Source organism: Stomoxys calcitrans, chromosome 2 (assembly GCF_963082655.1).
Source record: "Stomoxys calcitrans chromosome 2, idStoCalc2.1, whole genome shotgun sequence".
NCBI lineage: Eukaryota > Metazoa > Arthropoda > Insecta > Diptera > Muscidae > Stomoxys > Stomoxys calcitrans.
Genome location: NC_081553.1, coordinates 199,250,262 through 199,271,656, shown reverse-complemented (window position 1 = coordinate 199,271,656; position 21,395 = coordinate 199,250,262). Strand labels below are relative to the sequence as shown.

At 40.4% G+C, this 21,395-nt stretch overlaps 1 protein-coding gene across 1 annotated transcript; it reads right to left on the bottom strand.

The window, feature by feature from the left end:
- Positions 1-1,942: 1,942 nt before the first annotated feature.
- LOC106082839 (uncharacterized) lies at positions 1,943-10,608 on the bottom strand. The gene is made up of 2 exons (XM_059362959.1): positions 10,376-10,608; positions 1,943-2,877 (listed from the first exon to the last, which is right to left on the bottom strand). The coding sequence occupies exons 1-2, from the start codon at positions 10,436-10,438 to the stop codon at positions 2,080-2,082; spliced, it is 861 nt and encodes a 286-aa protein (XP_059218942.1). The 5' UTR covers positions 10,439-10,608; the 3' UTR covers positions 1,943-2,079.
- Positions 10,609-21,395: the final 10,787 nt, after the last annotated feature.

The following is a 21,395-nucleotide window of genomic DNA, read 5'->3' as shown; positions in this document are numbered from 1 at the left end:
CAAAATTTGCATCCGATTGCCACAAAAAACGCGGGATAACTAAACCCATCTGAAAATCAGTGTTGCCAGCTCAAAATAAACTAGCAGAAAAAAAACTTAACGGAGTTTGTTTATGGGCGATTTGCACTCTCATTCATAGTAAAAGATTGCTTTCATAGTAAAAGATTGTTTTAAATGGCATTCTTCAGAACTGTGATGAACAAGTCATACTAGTGCAGATAAGATGTACAGTATTTTGACTTTCTAGTACTAATGTAAATCAGATGCATAAACTTTCAGATGCTTTCGACTTAAAAATAGCAATAAGACATAATCAATCATAATGTAACACGATGACTGGATTGTGTTGGTGCAGGTGCGGTAAATTAAGATTTTGCTCCAATTTTTAGGTTATGTCATACGAAAATAACATACAGGTGTGATTGCAAAAATGATGAATCGTGCGTAAATTGACGATTTTGACAAACATTTTCAATTACATGTGAATATAAAAATTGACATGTCATAAGACATCTACATGCCGTGTAATAGCGCCTTTAGAGTTAAAGGGCGACATTGATAGCATTTAATTTTATACCCTTCACCATAGGATGCCATCGTAGCGCAGAGGTTATCATGTCCGCTTATGACCCTGAACGCCTGGGTTCGAATCCTGGCGAGACCATCATAAAATTTTCAGTGGTGGTTATCCCCTCCTAATGCTGGCAATATTTGTGAGGTACTATGCCATGTAAAAACTTCTCTTCAAAAGAGGTGTCGCACTGCGACACGCCGTTCGGACTCGGCTATAAAAAGGAGGACCCTTATCATTGAGCTTAAGCTTGAATCGGACTGCACTCAGTGATGTGTGAAAAGTTTGCCCTGTTCCTTTTTGAAAATTTTGTTGATGTTCACGTTCGGCGTCACAGGCGGACATGCTAACCTATGCGCCACGGTGGTCTCCAAGCCTCTAGGGGGCGCAATTATTATCGGATTTGTCTGAAATTTTGCATAAAGTGTTTTGTTTTGTCTTGCAACAACTGTGCCAAGTATGGTCTAAATCGGTTCATAACCTGATATATCTCTTATATAAACCGATCTCACGGTTATACTTCTTAAGCCTCTAGAGGGCGCAATTCTTATCCGATTTGGCTGAAGTTTTGTGCAACGGCTTTTCCCAATCCTTCAATGGTCTGAATCGGTCTATAGCCTGATACAGCTCCTATATAAACCGATCTCCAGATTTTTCTTCTTAAGCCCCTAAAGCCGAAAACTGAATGAGTTTTGTTTTTGAATGTCGCATTGCAAAAATGCAACTTTGTACATAAATACCATTTGTCATTACATTACAAATACATTTGTCGCTTGATAGCGAGCGTCATTCTGTGTCGCATTCGTGCAGTAATGTTTTTAGTCGTCAAACATGGCGAAACAATTATGAACAACAACCGCATATCATATGGTGCAATCCGCCATCTTGCCATCAAGCTGATCGACGTTTTGCGAACACACATTAAGAAATTTGCGTTCGTGTGCGTATACGTGTGCGTACGTGAGCAGAGAATATGCGATAAAGAAGATAACAACAAAAAGAATGCAAAGATACATTTGTCATCTTAATACCCTCAAACCTGCTAACAGCTGTTCGCGCAAGGCACAAAAATCATGTAAATTGGCATCACTGACCGTCATGACGATTAGTTATTGACTGACGTATTTGTGAACGGTTCGTTGGCAATTTTAAACGTTACGTTCCGGTTTAATTAGAGGAGCATTTGAGCAGCATCGTGTTGCGGAAACATGTTGCTGATGATTTAAAGCAACATTTTAGTGCTTCGCACGCACTGAGTCTATTCAACAACCATTCGGCAAATAATCGCCGCCAGAGGGACTATTGTCTTTGTGTCTTAAGTCTTTTGAATGCCAGTAAACTATTTGTTGCTTATCAACTTCCTAAAAAAAGTTAATTAAATCGATTAAAATTTATATTTATTTTCTTCGACAAAGTTAATCACAGATTTAGGCACTTTACAATTTCACATTAAACTAAAAAGTAGTTTCATAATAACAACAAAATACAACTCTTTTCGCTATAATTCCTTAAAAACTACTCGAAGAACTCTGAGAGGAGAGTGCAGCACTAGCACTGCCACTGCTGGCGGCAAACACTTGTTTCAAGCTCGATAGAAAACCCCACACCCGGCTGCCTATGGAACCTAAAACTTCCAAAAACTTCAAATCGGAACTTTCGATAATCATTTCTCGCTCTTCCTCTGTCTCAATGGCTGGTGATGTTTCATTTGGCGGTGTTATTCTATGGGTGCTTTCCGTCAGCAACTGATGATGCCTTTCTGGCTTAACATGTTCCGTATGATTGAGAGCTCCATCGCGTACACTATGGACCAAATGGCGAACAGATTCCAACACTGGTATACTTTGTTTTGAACGTTGCCATAGGGTCTCATTGATTTGGGATTCATGTTGTTCGTTGTTACCAAAACTCGCAGCATCCAAGGTGTTGGGTTGTAATTCTTTTTGATCATCCGTCTCCTGTTTGTAGGGTATTTCATTGTCCTCCACCGATTTTTGTAATTGACCATTTTGGGCTGGAGCTGTGCCCGACACATCAATGCTATCCAGGCTAGTTTCAAAATTCTCCACAAAACGATCGACAAGTTGCTGTAATGCTCCTCGCATTTCGGGTCCCTTTGCGGTTAGATTCCAACCGAAAGTCTCAAAATCGAAATTCTCGAATTCATCATGTTTGCCGGGTTTTTGTGCTTTTGCCAATTTACCTTGATGCACATAACTCACTATATGAGTGGGAGCATGGGTGTTGGTGGTGGTGGTGTTGGTGATAGCCGTTGGCATAGCTTCAATTTGTAAGGTTGTTAATAGCTGAAATGGAAGTGAGAAAAGAATTGTCTTAGTCACACAAACTGCCTCATACTTTTTTTTGGTTTGTCACTTCTCTCCCAAACTATTTACAGTTTGGCATTATATGATGGACGCCCGTTTTTTGATTTGTTATTAATTTTTTATTCATCAATTAAAATTCTATGGCTTTGCTGTATTTGGTATGTCTCTTATTTAAGCTACCTTGGCAGTTATTCATGACGATTATTGCATATAGATGCCCAATAATTAAGGATTATGTGAATTTGTGTCATAAGAAACATGATTGTATGAATAAGCCTTGGAATTGGGGTTTTGGTCAAATATGACATCAAAATGTAATTAATTTAAAATTATTATATAAATTTGATTTCCGTTCTAAGGCTACATACATATATGTAGATTTATTTGTCTATGACAACATTTTAAGGAAAATCTTTTGTGGAAAAATTTTGAAAGTTTATTTTTATATATATTTGTATACCCTACACCACCTCTGTGGTACAGGGTATTATAAGTTTGTGCATTTATTTGCAACGTTAAGAAGGAGAAGAGTTAGATCCATTGATAAGTATACCGATAGTCTTGGAATCACTTTCTGATTCGATTTAGCCATGTCCGTCTGTCCGTCCGTCCGTCTGTGAGTCCATGTATTCTTGTAATCAAAGTGCAGGTCGTATTTGCTGTCCAATCATCACGAAATTTTGCACATATCACTTTTGTGACCCAACGACCAACGCTATTGATTTTGGTTAAAATCGGTTCAGATTTAGATATATCTCCCATATATATGTATCGCCCGATTTTCACTTAAATGGCCGTAGTAGCTACAAATTTCAACCGATCTGCACAGAATTTGGCACGGATTGTTTTGTTGCTAATCTTAATATATCTGCAAAATTTCATACAAATCGGTTCAGATTTAGATATACCTCCCATATATATGTATCGCCCGATTTGCACTTAAATGGCCGTAGTAAGTACAATTTTCAACCGATCTGCACAAAATATGACACGGATTGTTCTGTTACTGATTTTAACATATGTGCAGAATTTTGTCAAAATCGGTTCAGATTTAGATGTAGCTCCCATATATATGTGTCGCCCGATTTGCACATAAATAGCCGTAGTAACTACAGTTTTCAATCGATCTGCACAAAATTTGGCACGGGTGGTTTTGTTACTGATCTTAACATATCTGCAAAATTTCATCAAAATCGGTCCAGATTTAGATGTAGCACCCATATATATTTATCGGCGGATTTGCACTTATATGGCCGTAGTAACAACAATTTTCAAACGATCTGTTTAAAAGTCGGTTTAGATTTAGATAAAGCTCTCATTTATTTATATATTGCCCGAATTTATAATTGTAGGTTAGGTGTAGGGTATTATATAGTCGGCTCCTCCCGACTTTTGCCTTTCCTTACTGATTTGTTTAGCAAAATGTGGTTGTATCTCGGCTTAGATTATTTGAGCGCTGAAAAGTAGGCAACAATTTAGGGTATTAATGGTTGCTTTCCCGATTGCAACTTTATGCGTTTGTTTAAGAGTGCATTTTGTGACATGTATTTAGCTCAAGAGGGATATTGTATCTCTTTGAAAATAGAAAGAAGCTCAACGAATAGGGGCCTGCTTTTTATAGCCGAGTCCGAACGGCGTGCCGCAGTGCGACACCTCTTGGGAGAGAAGTTTTAAATGGCAAAGTACCTCACAAATGTTGCCAGCATTAGGGGGAGAAAACCAGCGCTGAAAAATTTGTTGATGGTCTTGTCAGGATTCGAACCCAGGCGTTCAACGTCATAGGCAGACATTCGAACCTCTGCGCTACGGTGGCCTCTTCTAGAAACTAGTATGAGAGCTAATATTTTCCTTGGAAAAGGGCACTAAGACTACCGTTTCCCTTGAAAAGGGTACCATAACTATTCATTCCATTGGAAAAGGGTACTAAAGCTACACTTTCCCTTGGAAAAGGGTTCTAAATCTACTCTTTCCCCTGGAAAAGGGTACTAAAACTACTCTTTCACTTTGAAAACGATATTAAGACTACCCTTTCCCTTGGAAAATAATTCTAATTCTACCCTTTGCCTTAGAAAAGGGTACAAAGACTACCCTTTTCCTTGGAAAAAGGTACTGATACTACCCATTCCTTTGGAAAAGGGTACCTAAACTATAATTTCCTAGGAAAAGGATACTAAATCTTCTCTTTCCCTCGGAAGGGTGTACTATAACTACTCATTCTCATGGAAAAGGGTACTAAGACGACCCTTCCCTTGAAAAAGGCACTACGACCACCCTTTCCCTGAAACTACTCTTTCACTAGGTAGAGGGTATTAAAAAAGGGTACTAAAACTAATCTTTTCCTTGGAAGAGGGTACTAAAACTCTTCTTTCCCCTGGAAAAGGGTACTAAGACCGACCTTTCCCTTGGAAAAGTTCACTGCACTACCCTTTTGCCTTTGGAAAAGGGTACTCAACAACCTTTTTCCTTTGGAAAAGTGTACTAAACTACCCTTTCCTTTTGGAAAAGTGTACTTAACGACCCTTTTACTTTGAAAAAGTGTACAAAACTACCCTTTTACTTTGGCAAAGGGTACTAAGACTACCCTTTCCCTTGGACTAAAGCCTTTTCTTTCCTTGGACTACTAAAACTACTCTTTCCCTTGGAAGGAGGTACTAAAACTACTCTTTCCCCTGGAAAAGGGTACTAAGATTAATATTTCCCTTGGAAAACTGTACTAAAACTATGCTTCCCTTGGAAGAGCGTACTAAAAATACTCTTTCCCCTGGAAAATATTATGAGTGCCAATATTTCCCTTGAAAAAGGGCACTAAAACCACCCTTTCCCTTGGAAAAGGGTACTAAAGCTACATTTTCCCTTGGAAAAGTGTTCTAAATCTACTCTTTCCCTTGGAAAATGGTACTAAAACTACCCTTCACCATGGTAAATGATTCTAATACTACCCTTTGCTTTAGAAAAGGGTACTAAGACTAAGACTAGACTAGACTACTAAAACTACTCTCTCCCCTGGAAAAGGGTACTAAGACCAATATTTCCCTTGGCAAAGGGTACTAAAACTACTCTTTCCCTTGGAAAAGGGTATTAAAACTACTCTTTCCCATGGAAAAAGGTGATAAGACTGACCTTTCCCTTGGAATAGGGTTCTAAACTATCCTTTTACTTTGGAAAAGTGTACTAAACTACTCTTTTACTTTGGAAAAGGGTACTAAACTACTCTTTTACTTTGGAAAAGGGTACTAGACTACCCTTTCCCATGGAAAATGGTACTAATACTACCCTTTACCTTAGAAAAGGGTACTAAGACTACCCTTTCCCTTGGACTAAAACCCTTTCATTGGACTACTAAAACTACTCTTTCCCTTGGAAGGGGTTACTAAAACTACTCTTTCCCCTGGAAAACAGTACTAAGATTAATATTTCCCTTGGAAAACTGTACTAAAACTACGCTTTATCTTGGAAGTGCATACTAAAACTACTCTTTCCCATGGAAAAAGGTGACTGACCTTTCCCGAGGGTACTGAAACTACTCTTTCACTTGGAAGAGGGTACTAAAAAAGGATACTACAACTACTCTTTCCCTTGGAAGGGGGTACTAAAACTGGAAAATGGTACTAAGATTAATATTTCCTTGGAAAACTGTACTAAAACTACGCTTTCCTTGGAAAAGCGTACTAAAAATACACTTTCCCCGTACTAAAAATACTTTTTCCCCTGAGTGCCAATATTTCCCTTGAAAAAGGGCACTAAGACTACCCTTTCCATTGTAAATCGTACTATAACTATTCATTCCCTTGGAAAAATGTTCTAAAGCTACACTTTCCCTTGGAAAAGGGTTCTAAATCTACTCTTTCCCTTGGAAAAGGGTACTAAAATAACTCTTCCCCTTGGGAAATGATTTGAATACTACCCTTTGCTTTAGAAAAGGGTAGTAAGACTATCATTTTCGTTGGAAAATGGTACTAATACTACTCTTTCCCTTGGAAGGGGGTACTAAAACTACTCTTTCCCCTAGAAAAGGGTACTAAGATTAATATTTCCCTTGGAAAACTGTACTAAAACTATGCTTCCCTTGGAAGAGCGTACTAAAAATACTCTTTCCTTTGGAAAAGGGTACTAAAGCTACATTTTCCCTTGGAAAAGTGTTCTAAATCTACTCTTTCCCTTGGAAAAGGGTACTAAAACTACCCTTCACCATGGTAAATGATTCTAATACTACCCTTTGCTTTAGAAAAGGGTACTAAGACTACTAGAACTACTCTCTCCCCTGGAAAAGGGTACTAAGACCAATATTTCCCTTGGCAAAGGGTACTAAAACTACTCTTTCCCTTGGAAGAGGGTATTAAAACTACTCTTTCCCCTGGTAAAAGATGATAAGACTGACCTTTCCTTGGAATAGGGTTCTAAACTATCCTTTTCCTTTGGAATAGTGTACTAAACTACACTTTTCCTTTGGAAAAGGGTAGTATACTACTCTTTTACTTTGGAAAAGGGTACTAAGACTACCCTTTCCCTTGGACTAAAACCCTTTCATTGGACTACTAAAACTACTCTTTCCCTTGGAAGGGGGTACTAAAACTACTCTTTCCCCTGGAAAACAGTACTAAGATTACGATTTCCCTTGGAAAGCTGTACTAAAACTACGCTTTCCCTTGGAAGTGCGCACTAAAACTACTCTTTCCCATGGAAAAAGGTGACTGACCTTTCCCGAGGGTACTGAAACTACTCTTTCACTTGGAAGAGGGTACTAAAAAAGGATACTAAAACTACTCTTTCCCTTGGAAGGGGGTACTAAAACTGGAAAATGGTACTAAGATTAATATTTCCTTGGAAAACTGTACTAAAACTACGCTTTCCTTGGAAAAGCGTACTAAAAATACTCTTTCCCCGTACTAAAAATACTTTTTCCCCTGAGTGCCAATATTTCCTTTGAAAAAGGGCACTAAGACTACCCTTTCCCTTCAAAAGGGTACTATAACTATTCATTCCCTTGGAAAAATGTACTAAAGCTACACTTTCCCTTGGAAAAGGTTTCTAAATCTACTCTTTACCTTGGAAAAGGGTACTAAAACTACTCTTCCCCTTGGAAAATGAATCTAATACTACCCTTTGCTTTAGAAAAGGGTAGTAAGACTACCCTTTTCCTTGGAAAATGGTACTTATACTACCCTTTCCTTTGGAAATGGGTACTTAAACTATCATTCCCTAGGAAAAGGGTACTAAATCTTCTCTCTCACTTGGAAGAGGGTACTACAGCTACTCTTTTTTTACCTGGAAAAGGCTAATATTTCCTTTGGAAAAGGTTACTATGACTATCCCTTCATTGGAAAAGGTTAAGTACCCTTTTCCCTGGAAAATGGTACCAAAACTACCTTTCTCTTGGCAAAGGGTATATTTACTATTCCTTTTTTTGGGAAAGGGTATTTTAAACACTCCCTTTCATTGGGAAAGGGTAATAAACTGTTCTTTTCCTTGATAAAGCGCATTATATCTACCCTTTTCCTTGGATAAAGGTATTATATCTACCCTTTTCCTTGGATAAGGGTAGTGCATCTACCCTTTTCGTTGGATAAGGAAATTCGATTTCCCTTTGCTTCGATAGGGGTATTTAATTGACCCTTTTCCCCCGGATGAGGTAAGATCTTCCCTTTCCTTTCACCTGTAGAAAAACTGTTACAATTTTCGAAGAATGCCATCCGCAGCGTCTCTCCGAAGTATCTACACAGATGCTTAAGAAACTGTACTATGAGTTGAGCAACAGATTGAGGTCCCATCTCTGGGATTTTTTATAGTACCCGACGTTTAGAAAATCGGGAGAGCGTTACAGCTATTGAAGCCAGAAAAAGTTTTTATCAAAAGAGAATCGTTAAACCATTCTTCCTTCTCTCGACAGTATAGCTCTGAGCTTTTCCAAAGCTTTGTTGAAAAATTTTCTATTTTCTTTGCATCAAAATAAGCGGCAAGATCGGTAAGGGAGATTTTATGACATGGCAAACTGTATCGAAAGCCTTCGAGGCCCATACTCTGGCACGGTTTGTCCTGGTCGAGTCCTTGATGGCGTGCCATGCAATACATTTTGCGCAATATTTAGGCCAGACTCTGGAGTAGTAGCACCTTAAGCAATAGTTTTTGGCAAGAGTAGTAATATATTGAAAAATTTTCCCTTTTTCAAATCATTTCTTGGTCTTGTACCGGGGTTAATTTGCCAATTTCCAGACATCAGAGAGTACTTAAGGACACTGGTCCGGTTGGATATTTACCCATGAACATTTTATTTAGTAACAGGGGCAAACTTCGCACATATCAACGAGTGCCGTCCGAAACGTTTAAGTTCTCCTTTTAATAGCCGAGTCCGAACGGCATATGGCAGTGCAACACCTATTTCGGGAGAAGTTTGTATATGGCTTCTATGCTTGGCATAGTACTCCACAAATGTCGCTAGCATTAGAAGGGGATAACCATAAACACCGCTGAAAAATTTCGTGGATCAGCCATTGGCTCGCTATTTACTCGGCTACGAACATAACAATATCATCTCCTATCCTACAATAGTCTAGTTTCAAAGGGCTCTAGCCATAAACGGCTCAAGTCCTTAACTCATCTCATTTTCGTTGACCAACACTACAGATTTCCAAATTCAGTTCTCTTAATCTACGGTCAATAAAATTAAAAGATCGAATGCAATTTTTGGTTACTTCTTGAACCATTTGGTTTTTTTTTTTTATACCCTCCACCATAGGATGGGGGGTATACTTATTTCGTCATTCTGTTTGTAACTACTCTAAATATTCGTCTGAGACCCCATAGTATATCGGTCCATGTTTAGATATAGCTGCCATATAAACCGATCTTGGGTCTTGACTTCTTGAGCCTCTAAAGGGCGCAATTCTTATCCGATTGGAATGAATTTTGGTACGAGGTATTTTGTTATGATATCCAACAACTGTGCCGAGTATGGTTCAAATCGATTCATAACCTGATATAGCTGTCATATAAACCGATCTGGGATCTTGACTTCTTGGGCCTCTAGAGGTCACAATTATTATCCGATTTGCCTGAAATTTTGTACAACGGATCCTCTCATGACCATCAACATACGTGTTTATTATGGTGTGAATCGGTCTATAGCCCGATACAGCTCCCATATAAATCGATCTCTCTATTTTACTTCTTGAGCCCACAAAGAGCACAATTCTTATTCGAATTGGCTGACATTTTACACAGGTCTCCAACATATAATTTAATTGTGGTCCAAACCGGACCATATCTTGATATCGCTCGAATAGCAGAGCAAATCTGTTCTTATATCCTGTTTTGCCTAAGAAGAGATGCCGGGAAAAGAACTCGACAAATGCGATCCATGGTGGAGGGTATATAAGATTCGGCCCCGCCGCACTTAGCACGCTTTTACTTGTTTTTTTTTTATTTTACAATAATTTCATAATTTTTCTTTATTTCCAATATTTGTTAATTATTCACTTACACTTAACACAACATAAAATGCCAAAATTGGCCACCACATAATTTTCAACATTTTAAAGGTCATTCAATGAACATTTAATTCGAAAAATATTATTCCAAAGACAAATGATCGCAACTGAAAATTTCAACAAGCAAACAAAAGAAGAATGTGTTCGATTTCAGTTATTATCCAAAAACACAAAATTCGAACCGTACACGTTAAATACCGAAACAAAACTGGCGGCCACCCCCACACAAAAGGCGGCGAATTGTACAATGGCAGAACAAATTCTAGTCGCAGCCCAGCAGGTTACTGCCAACCAAACTGTCATGGCACTACTTAAAATTCATAGTGCGTACATTTTTCGTGTTTAAATCGATTTCTTGATATTTGTTTGTATCGTTTTTTTCTATTTTGCATTGATTGAAAATAAATTTTTTTCTTAAGTATAAAATGCAATAAATTCTTTAGGTTTTGTTTTGAATCGTCAACAATATTGTCCGAATGCAAACTCATGAGCAATTAACAAAATTTGAAAATTTTGCAAAGGAGAAAGAACCTTGCAATGGCTTCACCTTGAGGAAGGTTGTTTAGGAAAGCTAGCAATAAATAACTATTTGTTCCCGAAATATTGGGTTGCCCAAAAAGTAATTGCGGATTTTTCATATAGTCGGCGTTGACAAATTTTTTCACAGCTTGTGACTCTGTAATTGCATTCTTTCTTCTGTCAGTTATCAGCTGTTACTTTTAGCTTGCTTTAAAAGTGTAAAAAAAGTATATTTAATTAAAGTTCATTCTCATTTTTATTAAAAATGCATTTACTTTCTTTTAAAACATCCGCAATTACTTTTTGGGCAACCCAATAGTAAGAGATTGAGATCTACAATCAATGAAACATTGTAAAGTAACTTTGGGTAAATTTAAATAAGTTTTGAAATCAGGTTAGGTTGAATGGGTCGCCCACCAAAGGTGAGGCGAGGTGGAACACTGTGGATGCGGAGGTGGGACACGGTGGATGGTTGCCGGACTGTGAGGGCGCTATGGCCGATCATCGACCGGAGAAGGACGAGGGATTTGCTGGCGTTCGATAAGAGGTCGATGAGTACTTTGACGGGGGTCATAACCGGATACTGTGTCATAGGCCGCATGGCGCATGGGGATACGGCACAGACCGATCTCTCGATAAAGGGTCTGAAGCCAATAAAAGCTTTATTTTTCAACAGATTTCGCTAAAATTTGAAACGGTGAGTAGTCTTAGGCCTCCCGGCGTAGAACCCAAATTTGGTTTAGATCGGACTATATTTAGATATAGATCGATCTCCAAATAAAGGGTTTGAAGCCCATAAAAGCTTTATTTTTTAACCGGTTCGCTGAAATTTGAAACAGTGAGTAGCTTTAGGCCTCCCAACATAGGACCTAAATATGGTTCAGATCGGACTATATTTAAATATAGCTGCCATATAGACCGAACTCCCGATAAAGGGTCTGAATCCCATAAAAACTTTATTTTTTAACCGATTTCGCTGAAATTCAAAACAGTGGGTAACTCTAAGCCTCCCGGCATCTGACCTAAATATGGTTCAGATAGGACTAAATCTAGATATACCTGCCATATTGACCGATCTCCCGATTAAGGGTCTGAAGCCCATAAAAGCTTTATTTTTCAACCGATTTCGCTAAAATTTTGAAGGGTGAGTAGTCTAAGGCCACCTGGCATAGGACCCAAATATGGTTTAGATCGGACAATATTTAGATATAGACCGATCTCCCGATAAAGGGTCTGAACCCCATAAAAGCATTATTTTTGCACCGATTTCGCTAAAATTTTAAACAGTAGTTTTAGGCCTCCCAACATTGGACCCAAATATGGATCAGATCGGACCATATTTAGATATAGTTGCCATATAGACCGATCTGCCGATAAATGGTCTGAAGTCCATAAAAGCTTTACTTATTACCCGATTTCGCTGAATTTTGAAACAGTGAATAGGTTAAGGCCTCCTAACATCCGACCTAATTATGGTTTTGGTGGGACCATATTTAGATATAGCTGTCATATAGACCGATCTGCCTATAAGGAGTCTGAAACCCATGAAAGCTTTATGTATTACCCGATTTCGCTTGAATTTAAAACAGTGAGTTATTTTGAGTCTCCCCATATCCGACCTTAATATGGTTCTGATCGGTTTATATAATTGCTTAAGTTATTCAATTTTCAGCGGATTGTAACGAAAGGGGGTTTACATATATACCCGAGGTGGTGGGTATCCAAAGGTCGGCCCGGCCGAACTTAATGCCTTCTTACTCGTTTTGCTCTCAGGCAAATTTTTTAGAACACAGCACACTGTTTGGTTTATCCGTCAAAAAAAGAAACTTTTAAATTATTGTAGCAAAAAAATATAAATTCTGTTTTTCATTTTTCTTTTCCACTTTTATCATCATAAATTATCAAAATTTTTAGTGAATACTTGCTAAAAAAAATGCGGATCCTTGATGTTGTTGCACCGGCTTTAACTGTAAGTATCAATCTAGGGGGAAAAAAATTCAAGGAAACAAGAGTTGGAAATGTTATCTTCCTTATTGGTTTTTTGGTTATAGCTCACAAAACAATTGACCCCCCTTCATAATGCCCAGCAATACACTTCTCTGGTCCATATGTTACAAGGTACTCGTCCTCATAGCTTAAAAGGATATCAGTGCTCCACTGATATGACTTTGCGAAAATTCTATGACTTCATGCGGCTCTATGACAAAGAATCTGAGGAAAGTTTAAGTGCTAATACCTTTGCTAGAGAGGAAATAAAGAATGCCAGGAACAGGATATTCATCTATGATATACCAATGATGGAAATTAATAATCATCAACTATCTTTGGCTAGAATTTGGTTAATAGCATCAAATTATAAAAATGGATTTGGGGAATACCAATGTGGACGCAAGGGTACTGGAAATGATATCCAAAGATTTAGAACTGATAAAAATGTGAGTGAACTTCAAAGCTTTGGTAAGGAGCCCAAAGCTTTGGTATTGCATCGTAGACAAAACTTGCCTTTTGGGGAAGCTCATCAGCAATTTGATAAAACAGCAAAGGTTTACTCATATCAGACACAATCTGAAAGAACTCTTCATAATAACAAGTCTGCATTTCTAAAGGGCAATGTTGATCCTATACCATTGATGCAAAGCAAGAAGCCTGCAAGCCCAAAGAAAACGCCTTGCCTAGCTTTAGTTCCCTACAAAGATTGTGCTACTAATAATTCCAAGGGCACCACACCCAGTTCCAAAGACAGTGGCTTGAGTTTCGAAATTAATCCTAAAGGAAATAGGACACTTCGAAGACTTTCCAGGCTTAAAAGCTTTCAGCCCTACTCTCAACCACCAAAAGCTTTTGCCAAACCACTAAGCTTTGATTTACTCCCCCAAACCAGCTTTAGAGTCACATCAGATTTGATGCCAAAATCATCTCGCCTTTTTTCAATGAGCACTTATTCCAACCAAATCTCTTTTAAACGTCAAATCTGCGGAGACTCCTCATCCTCCAAAGTCAAGTTGTATAATTCCCCCTTTGTTATGGATTTATTGGGTGGCCACCAAAAGCCCATGAGCTGTGATGCCTATAGTAAAGCTGTAATTGAGGCCAAAAAACTCAGAGCCGCTTTGAAGAAGAAAGGACCAGAATTTAGGATTAAGGATTGTACTCCTCATACTAACTTGATAGTGAAAGATGCCAAAATTCGAAAGGAATCGGAGGATGCAGGGAGAAAGCCTCAAGAGCTTCCCGGAAATATTGGTTACCTTAATGAAATAGCTTTTAAAACTGTCAAGACAGGAGATGCTGAACCACTCACTGCAAAGGGAGGTAATTCTAAAATAGATCCCCATACTTTGAAGCCAACTATGAAGATGAGTAAACACAGCAATAGGGATCTACTAACTTCAAAGATTAGCAATGAATCCAAAAAGGCTCCACAAATCCTGAATATGAGCAAAGACAGCAAGTTGCAGACAAGCTCAAAAAGTGAAATTACCAACAAAGAACAGAGTAGAACAAAAATATCGGCAGTCTCCAAAGAAAAAGGCTCCAATACAGATAAAGGTGGCAATAGCAAGGAGAAACCAGGCAGTCAAACATCTAAGCCTAGCCCTGGCAAGAAGGACAAACTTCATAAATCTGGTCCCTGTAGTGAAATTGATAAGCCTTATAAGCCAAAATGTAATAAAGATCCTTGTGATGGTGCGACTAGTGAATGTTCGAAGAAACCTTCAAGTGTCTGTGAGAAAAAGGATGGATTGAAAAAAATTGATTCTAGTGCCAAGAAACCAGGTCAAGATAAACCACAATCTGAGAAAAATCCTTGTTCAAAGAAAGTTGAGAAGAAAAAGGCAGAAGATCTTTGTGGGAAAAAATCTAAGGATCTTTGCACCAAAGCGTCGTCAGATCCTGGTGACAAGAAACCTAAAGATGTTTGTGTCAAGAAAACCTCGAATATATCTACCAAGAAATCAACAGATCCTTGCACCAAAAAAACTTCAGATTCTGTTGTCAAAAAACCTTCTGATCCTTGTCTTAAAAATTCCTCAGATGCAAAAAAACCTTTGGAGCTTGGTGCCAAGAAATCTTCAGAGCCTTGCCTTAAGAAATCCTCAGATACAACCGCGACGAAATCTTTAGAACCATCTGGTGCCAAAAAGTCATCAGATTCTGGCGTTAAGAAACCTACAGATCCTTGCACCAAGCAAACTTCAGATTCTGTTGTCAAAAAACCTTCCGAGTCTTGTCTTAAAAATTCCTCAGATGCAAAGAAACCTTTGGAGCTTGGTGCCAAGAAATCTTCAGATCCTTGCGCCAAGAAATCTTCAGACCTTTGTCTTAAGAAATCCTTAGATACTTCTGCGACGAAATCTTCAGAGCCATCTGGTGCCATAAAGTCATCAGATCCTGGCGTCAAGAGACCTACAGATCTATGTGCCAAAAAACCTTCAGTCTCTGATGCAAAGAAATCTTCAGAGGCTGTCGCCAAGAAATCTTCAGCGCCTTCTGGTGCCATAAAGTCATCAGATTCTGATGTCAAGAAGTCAGAGTCTAACGTTAAGAAACCTACAGATCGCTGTGCCAAAAAACCTTCAGTCTCTGACGCAAAGAAATCTTCAGAGGCTGCTGCCAAGAAATCTTCAGAGCCTGCTGCCAAGAAGTCATCGGATTCTGGTATCAAGAAATCATCAGATTCTGGTGATAAGAAACCTACAGATCCTTGCGCCAAAAAACCTTCAGCCACTTCTACTAAGAAATCATCAGATCCCTGTGCCACAAAACCTTCAGATCCTGATGCTAAGAAATCATCAGATGTTTGCGCCAAGAAATCCTCCAAAAAACCTTCTGACTCTTGTGTTAAAAATTTATCAGATTCTTCCGCTAAAAAACCTTCAGATCCTGCTGCTAAAAAGTCATCCGATCTTTGCGTTCAGAAATCTACAGTTTCTGGCAGCAAGAAACCTTCAGATCTTTGTGGTAAGAAAAAACCTAATTGCAAATCTCATACCAAGGAAAAAACAAAACCTGGTCCATGCAACAAACCCAAGGAAGTTCCAAGAAAGTCAAGAGCCTGTTTGAAAAAAGAAAAAAATAATCAAGTAAGTAGTAAGCAAAGAAGACCAAGCCGAATTCCTTGACCAATAATCAGAACAATTCTTTAATACACCAAAAAATTATACGAAAGTATCAGTCAAAATGTTCTACACAAAGTTGACTGAACTTTGTGTAGAACATGCCTTTGCGGACTTACATTTGAACCAGGAATCGGTTTAATGTGTACTCTAACTATTTTAACCGAGTCTTGTCTGTCAAGGATCCCATTTGTCAAGTTCTTTGCAAACTAGGTTAGCCTGATTGGGTTGTCCACCATGGGTTAGTTCATTCCGAGACCAGTTTGTCCCATTGTGATACCCTAGAAAGAAAGAGAAGAGACAGAAGATGTGAGTCTTGGGACCATATCCAGAGGTTATTCACCAAAAAAAAAAAAACAGGAAGAATGGAGAACCAGAGCGGGGGATGAAACGCCTATCCTTCACGCAAGCGAGTATATGCTTTCGCCGCATGTTATCGCTCCCTATGCGTAACCATCCCGTTCCGGGCAGAAATCTCAAGAGACCTCCCAGAGCTACGTTCGCAAGATCACCCAGATCGCAGAAAAATCGCCTCTCCAGAGGGGAGAGCTAGTGGTCGATAGTCTTCTTCTCATCCTCATCAAGACAACTCTTGCAGAAGTCAATTGTGCGGCATTCCAATGTGGCACAATATACGGTTATGACCCCTAGGACAGTGTACGGTTATGACCACTGTCAACGTGCTCAGCGACCTCTTGTTGAACGCCAGTAACTTTCCGGCAACCATCCACTGAGTCCCATCTTGCCACAGATCCTGATTAGGCCATCTCATTAACCATGCTCGACAAATGGCAAGTGGGCTTTCGTCCGCCCATTCATTTCTTGGAATTCTTTAATGTCCGGGAACCCATATCAGCGTCATAGCCTGGACCCGGAGCCTATCCATGAACTCCAAACAATCCGCTCCGCATCACCTCACCGACTTCACCATCCTCGAACCCAAGGCCTTCAGCGCCGCCATTCTGTCCACATAAATCCTGACTTTTGAGGGCGGTAGATCCCTTACCAGAATTAATCTTGTAGCTACTGTAATAGCACAGACCTTTGCCTGAAAGACCGCACACTCATCCGGCAGTCTCAGAGACATACCGATGTAGGGTGCGCCGAAGAAGACGCCAACCCCCAATGTATGTGTTTTCGCCGCATGTTATCGAACCCTCTGCGGAACCATACCGTTCCGTGCAAACATCTCAGGAGACCTCCCAGAGGTACGTTCGCAAGATCATCCAGATCGCAGAAAAATAGCCTCCCCAGAAAAGAGAGCCTGCGTTTCCGCAGTCCGGGGACATAAAGCGAGCAGGTGCTTGATAGTCTCCTCCTCATCCTCATCAAGACTACTCCTTCAGAATCATTGTGAGGCATTCCCAGGTGACACAGTGTAGGGTTATGACCCCTACCAACGTGCCGAGCGTTGACACCTTCATTATCCTTAGGTCGATGACAGGCGAAGCGCCTTAGCGATCCGGCAACCATCCGCTGAATCCAATCTTATCACTGACCTCGATTTGGCCATCTCATTCACTATGCTCGACAAATGGCACGTGGGAAAGACCGGTGAATGGTTCGCCCGGCGCAGGCGAACCCCTTCTGGAGCTTTCGTCCGCCCCTTCATTTCCTGGAATCCTTTAATATCCGGGAGCCTACATCAGCGTCACATCGTGGACCCGGCGCCTATCTAGGAACTCCAAACAATCCGCCACACACCTCGACCTCACTGTTCTCGCACACAAGGCCTTGAGCGCCGCCGTATTGTTCACATAAATTCTGAGTTTCGAGGGCGGTAGATCCCTTACCAGAATTTCTGTTGTGGCTACTGTAATAGCACAGACCTGTGTCTGAAACACCGTTTACTCGTCCGGCAGTCTCAGAGACTTACCGATGTACGGAGAGTCGGAGTGGACCCTCAACCCAACCACGTATGTGCTTTCGCAGCATGATATTGCGCCCTTTACGGAACCATACCGTTCCGTGCAGAGAGATCACCCACAGTGTACGGTTGTGACCCCTGTAAACGTGCTGAGGGACCTCTGTCTAACGCCAATAACACCTTCGTTCTCCTAAGGTCGATGACAGGCTGGAGCGCCTTAGCGGTCCGGCAACTATCCGCTGAGTCCCATCTCGCCACCTATCTCGCTTTGACTATCTGATCTACTATGCTCTACAAACCGCACGTGGGCAAGATCGGTGAGTTCACGCGGCAATTCCTCCAGGCGCATTCGTCGGCTACTTAATTTCCTGGAATCCTTTCACATCCAGGAGCCTACATCAGCGTCACATCGTGGACCGGGCGTCTATCCGCCACACACCTGAGGTCGCTCAGCGTCCTCGAAACCAAGGCCTTGAGCACCGACGTACGTTCACAAGTACACCCACATCGCAGAAAAATCGCCTCCCCAGAAATGAGAGCTTGCGTTTCTGCAGAACGCGGCATAAACCGAGCAGCTGCTCGATAGTCTTTTCCTCATCCTCATCAAGACAACTCCTTCAGAAGTCATTGTGCTGCATTCCCATGCGGCCTATGGCACAGTGTACGGTTATGATCCCTGTCAACGTGCTGAGCGTCTTCTTGTTGAACGTCAGTAACTTCTTTCTCCCACGGCCGATGACAGGCGAGAGCTGAGTTCCATCTTGCCACTAACATCGCTTTGACCATCTCATCTACTATGCACTACAAATCGAACGTGGGCAAGACCGGTAAATAGTTCGCGCGGCATTCCTCCAGGTGCATTCGTCGGCCACTTAATTTCCTGGAATCCTTTCATATCCGGGAGCCCATATCAGCGTCACATCGTGAACCTAGAGCCTATCCAGGAACTCCTAACTATCCGCCACAGACCTCGAACTCACCGTCTTCGAACCCAAGGTCTTGGTTGCCGCCGTACAGTACACATAAATCCTGAGATTTTGAGGGCGGTGTATCCCTTACTAGAATTTCTCTTGCAGCACAGACCTTTGCCTGAAAGACCGTACACTCGTCCGGCTGTCCCAGAGATATACCGATGTTGAGTGTGTCGGAGAAGAACCCCAACCCAGTTTCTGACTCTGTCTTGAAGTCATCAGTGAAGATCGAGGTTTCATCCTCCTCACACACAACATTCGCCCTCTATTCATCCCTCTCGGGAAAACGAATCCTGTATGCATAATCTCAATCGCTATTAGTGCTAAATAGTCGGACATCCTTCTCAGTCTACTCTCTGCATTTATAGCATCCAGAATGGAACTCTGGACGCATATGTCCTCCTTCAGCATGCCGAGCTCTCTCGGCCTGATCGCACCCGTGGCGGCGCAGTTCCGAGCATAGACCTCAATGTGCTGCATATCCTGCACCGCTTCTAAACCTGCCTGCGATGCGGATCTCAGACATAAACTTAAAAAGAACAGTGTTAGGTCAATCAATAAATCCCTGGAATTTTCAAATGTATTTGGTTAAAAAATGCTTCCTGTAGGTCTTTAAGAAGTCAGATCGAGACCTAGGCCTATATATGGGAACTTTAATGGGTTATAGGTCGATTCGGGATATATAAAGCTATGAAAAGAAACAAGGACATGTTTGAATTACATCGTGATCTAGGAACTTGGTCTCCGGGACGCAGTGTAGGCGATGGTAATGAACGCGAGGTCAATGGCCCAGTGGCGCCTATCCCCGAGGAACAAGTACCCCAAAAACACTAAATTGGTATAAAATTTTGGGGTCGAATAACCTAGGGTGACGCCCCATCCCAAAAACCCACCCGAATGGACATGTTTACCGATTGGGACATTTGGGTATGGAATAAAAGGTATTGAAGAGTAGAGTAAGAGTTTGGCATAAAAATGTCACCCTAGGTGTCGGGGGGTCCCCCAACCCCAAAAGCACCACCCAATAGGACACTTTTACCGCTTTGGGCAATATGGGTATCAAATAAAAGATATTTAAAAGTAGGTTACAAATCGGACAAAAATGTATTACTTGGTGTCTGAGGGGTCTCCCCACCCCCCAAAAACCCCCAGTAGAACATATTTACCTATTGGGACAATATGGGGCTCTAATGAAAGGTATTTGGGAGTTAAATACGAATATGGTATTAAAAATTGGGCTCAAAACCGCCCCAAATGTAGCGCCGAAAATCAAAAGTGAACCGATTGGGAAGATAAGGGACACAAATGAAAGGTATTTGGGACTCTACTTCAAATGATGAATATGATAGTAAAAATTAGGTTCAAGTACCAAGGGCGCTGTTCTAAGCCCAAAACCGCCCCAAAAGTACCGCCCAAAATCAAAGTGGATCAAATGTGATAATATGGGACTCAAATGAAAGGTATTCGGGAATAAAATACAAATATGATGTCAAGAATTGAATCCAAGTACTTAGGGCATCGCCTCAAGCCGAAACCTGCACCTAAAATACCTCCCAAAATCAAAAGTGGACCGATTGGGACGATATGGGACTTCAATGGAAGGTATTCGAGAATAGAGTACGAATATGATTATGAAGGAATATTAAAAATTGGGTGTAATTAACAAGGGGGCGGGACGCCTCAAACCCAAAACCGTCCCAAGTGGGCATATTAGGCGATTATGATAGTATGGGACTTAAATAAAAGATATTCGGGAGTAGATTACGAATATTGTTATAAAAAAAATGAGGTTCAAGTGATAGGAGGGTCCGTACTCCTCAAAACACCTCCCAAAATGTGATTATTTGTCAACCATGGCTTTTTGGGGTTCAAGGGGTAGTAGATGAAAAGGTAAGAAACTTATTTTTCGAGTAATGCTAATAAAGGCGCAGCACAGCGGGCCGGGTATAGCTTGTCCAATATAAATGATGACAGACTAATGGATTGAACATTTTTTGTTTTTGTGTGGTATAGCGATTCTTATTTTATTTGGTTGCCCAAAAAGTAATTGCGGATTTTTCATATAGTCGGCATTGACAAATTTTTTCACAGCTTGTGACTCTGTAATTGCATTCTTTCTTCTGTCAGTTATCAGCTGTTACTTTTAGTTTGCTTTAGAAAAAAAGTGTAAAAAAAGTATATTTGATTAAAGTTTTTTCTAAGTTTTATTAAAAAAGCATTTACTTTCTTTTAAAAAATCCGCAATTACTTTTTGGGCAACCAATAGAATGAAATGGGCCTTGTGTCCTTCATTGGTCCTTTTTCCAATACAAGCAGTGTATTTCCCCAGAGGTCCGGGAACCAGTCGGAGACAGTAATTTAAATGTTGATCATGGCCTGCCTTTTGGATCAAGTCTTTGAACCCATTCCTAACGAATGCTTATCAGTGGTAACCTCTGCTTAACTTTTATTTTCATATGATTTGAAAAACTATTATAGGCCAGAAACAGGCCTACACCAGTTACGTGTTAGAAAAGCTGCATATAACCATAAACACCAT